This window comes from Poecilia reticulata, unplaced genomic scaffold (genome assembly GCF_000633615.1).
Source record: "Poecilia reticulata strain Guanapo unplaced genomic scaffold, Guppy_female_1.0+MT scaffold_155, whole genome shotgun sequence".
NCBI lineage: Eukaryota > Metazoa > Chordata > Actinopteri > Cyprinodontiformes > Poeciliidae > Poecilia > Poecilia reticulata.
In genome coordinates this window covers 862,149-865,534 of record NW_007615016.1, presented here as the reverse complement: position 1 = coordinate 865,534, position 3,386 = coordinate 862,149, and the positions used below count along the sequence as shown (strand labels likewise).

The following is a 3,386-nucleotide window of genomic DNA, read 5'->3' as shown; positions in this document are numbered from 1 at the left end:
GCTGCTGCAGGAATCAATGTGTTTAAAATCCTGGATGAGTTTCTCTGATCTGAGTCATCAGTTCTGATCCTGGAGATTCTTCAGGGGACAGAAGGCCGACTTTGTGACCGTCTGTATGTGGCTCTGAAGGTTCAGGTCAGAGGTCAGAGGTCATCACCGCTCCCAGGTTTCAGGCTGATTGTTGGTTTTCTTATCCATTTTAATATCTGCTCAACAAAAACAAACTTATTTAATTTGTAAATGTTTAACTTTAAAGAAACTGAAACAAAAGTAATTTTAAACTTTTCTTTATTAAATCAAAATGATTCAGAGATCATGTCTGTGAGACGCATACAGGAAAATATTCCTTCATTTTATAGCAAATTAAATGCACAAAACAAGAGCAAAACATCAGAAGATCATTTTAGAAACCAGAATAAATCTGAGGATCCTGATTTAGAGCTGAAACGGTAAAAACAGAAGCAGTTTCTTACAACTGTAGTTTCCTGGCATAGTGTCATCAAAAGTCCTGAAATTATTATATTTCATCTTAAACATGAAAAAGTTCAAAATGTTTTACAATGAAAAAGCAGAGAAAACATCAGAAATCTGAACTGTTTCCGTTCAGATGGGGAATCGATTCTGTACCAAACAATCCAGATCAGATGTTAGTAACTCCGTCTRCCTGCAGCTTCCTCAACRTTTACGRTGCAATAATTACGCTAATTAAAAGGTTTTCATCAGAAAGAGTCCAAGCAGCTTCTGACATTTTTATTTTCACCAATTCAGCCAGTTTGAGTTGAGATGAAACYGATTACAACGAGACGATCTGAGCAGAAACGCGACGCTTCGCCGCTAACGGCCCGAAGAAACGCAGAGAAACGGAGATCAGTGATTGGTCCAAAGCTGAAGGAAATGGAAATGTTTCCTGGTCAGAGCTGCAGGCGGTCAGGCCAGCCAGCCTCCCCTCCTCTTCGTCSTCTAGTCGCTCTTCTTGTCCCTCCCCTCCTCTTCGTCCGTGTATTCGCTCGGTTCCTCTCCCGGTTTCAGCAGTTTGCCGATGTAATCGTATTTCACTGCAACAGAACCCATCAGGTTTCAGGATTTAAAGGTTTTTCCAGTAGAAACTGAAATAATCTGCTGCTGACTGACAGATTATTCCAGTGATAAAAACTTGTCATTTAGCTGCTTAAGCTTTTTAATGTATTAAAACATTAAAATGTAAATAAACAACTGGATTCCTCTYAAATAAAATAAACATCTTATTGCCTAAAACAGAATCTAAGTGWCTGAGTTACAGTAAATATGTAAATATAATGTCTGGAAAAGGTTTAAGAAGCTAAATGTCTGTTTATTTTATCTAATCGATTAATCAATAACTAAAACAATAATTGTCTTCAGTCGGGATCAATCAGCAGATTCTCTTTAAGGAGTTGAGTCTGAAGCAGAAAGATTYAAACATGTATTGATTATTGATAATGTGAGTCAGAACCAATCAGAATGTTGGATTCTCATATGTTAAAGCTGTTTTKGGGAAACYGACTGGTGAACTGCGACTCCCACTCGGCCAGGCYGTCCTGCTGCGCGGCGCTCAGGTCCGACAGGTCGTCGKGTTCGGCCTTCAGGGCGTCTCTGTCCAGGCAGAAGGTGGCCAGGCCTCTRGAGGCGTCTCTGCCGGCGAACACGCCGTACGGCCCGTCTGAGGGAACCACACAAATCAACCAACTCGTCACATCAGGAATTACTGATATCAATAACTTMCAATTCTGATTTATTGTTTTTTAGGGAYAATTTTCATAATTMATTTTATTTATTGATTCTGTTTTATTTATTCCAAATGTATCCGAGTTCCAGAGCTAAACGTTCATTAGAAATTAAAGTTTRCTGATCTGTGAGAATCTGTTTTTGCTCTATTATCCATTATTAGCATTTTATTACTGGAAAATGATCTGAAAACAACATTATCATYAATTATAAAAACTTCTGGAGCAATCAATCAGCCAGAATAACGTGTTATTATTACAGGCTTGGCGTTTAGTTTGATTTTGATAAATGGAAATCATTTTTTAAACTGARTATTTATGAAACGTCACAAMACAAAACGTTTCTSCAGGTTTATCTGCTGATCCAAGGCTGAACAGCAGGGGGAGCTAGAAACAAGAACACAGGATGGAGCCAGTTATTCCAAGTCATTAAAGGATTTCATCATCATCCAGACCCGTCCAGCCTTAACCCGACTCCGCCCGTCTAGTCAAAGTCTGGCTGGTGAGGCGTGACCTCAAATCGACCTCTGACCTCTGGTCCTCCAAACCTCGGTCTGGGTTCGGRTTGAATGTGAACGCCAAGCGGACCGGAGACCGCTCCAGAAGCAGGAAGTGGACTGACTCGTGGTCAAAGACTTTAATTTTAATATTAACACATAAACAATTTTAGAATATTTTAATATGAGTTACTTTTCAGTTTTAAATAAAAATATCGTTATATTCATTTTGTTTTAAAATATTTCAATAACACAGTGAAAGCGTCATACTATCAGATCTTCACTGTAGGCAACGGATAATCTGAAGCATTTTATTTAGTTTRTAACCATAAATATTAAACTTTTCATTTATATTGATGTGTGTCGAGTTTTAACAGTGGCTCTGCAGAAAACACTAAAACCGGTAAAACCATGACCTCCTGCTGGGATTTAAAGTCCAGAGCTGCAGACTTTGGATGATGGCTGCCGGTTATCCAGTCGGTCAGAGGTCACACACAGCAGAGGGTCAGAGGTCACACACAGCAGAGGTTACAGGACGAGATAAGATAAAAACAAACAGGTACAAAAAAATCCAACATTTAGATGTGATAAAAAGGCACACGAGAGATTTTAAAGAGCAACAAATGAGGGATTTAGTCTCAGAACTTGGACCAACAATAATGTTCACAAATAAAAACAGATGCTATGGATTATGCTAATCACAGAAAACTAAAGCTGCTCTATTCTGCTGTACCYGATATAATCTGGTATGACTTTAAGTTGACAGGATATTGAATTCAGTAAGTAGTGTAATAAAACGTTTGTGTGTTTTATTACACACACAAATTAAACGTCATTTCTGTTTAGAAAAACCTCAAATTACAATAAATTCWAAGTTTTAGTCAATTCAACCATTCATTTAATAAGAACATTAAATAAATATAAATTAAAACAATAAGAAAATAATGTAAATGAGTCTTAATCATTTGATTTCTATAACACTAATTATATGTCACTTTAACGTGGACATTGCGACAGACCACGTTATTTTTCTGGAGAAGGAGTCAACTTGTTCATAGACGATCTCTGATTTAAAGGCAGCCACAGCCTCTCCGCTGTAAAAAATCAGCTTAAATCAGACTAAAGGGGTGTGACGCCACATTCCAGC

At 37.9% G+C, this 3,386-nt stretch overlaps 1 protein-coding gene across 1 annotated transcript; it reads right to left on the bottom strand.

The window, feature by feature from the left end:
• Window positions 1-271: 271 nt before the first annotated feature.
• Window positions 272-1,751, bottom strand: pgrmc1 (progesterone receptor membrane component 1; the record flags this gene model as incomplete). Its single annotated transcript, XM_008401984.2, has 2 exons — window positions 272-1,055; window positions 1,523-1,751. Coding segments are annotated over 2 exons (324 nt in total), but the record flags the coding sequence as incomplete, so codon positions are not given.
• Between the last annotated feature and the right edge of the window lie 1,635 nt (window positions 1,752-3,386).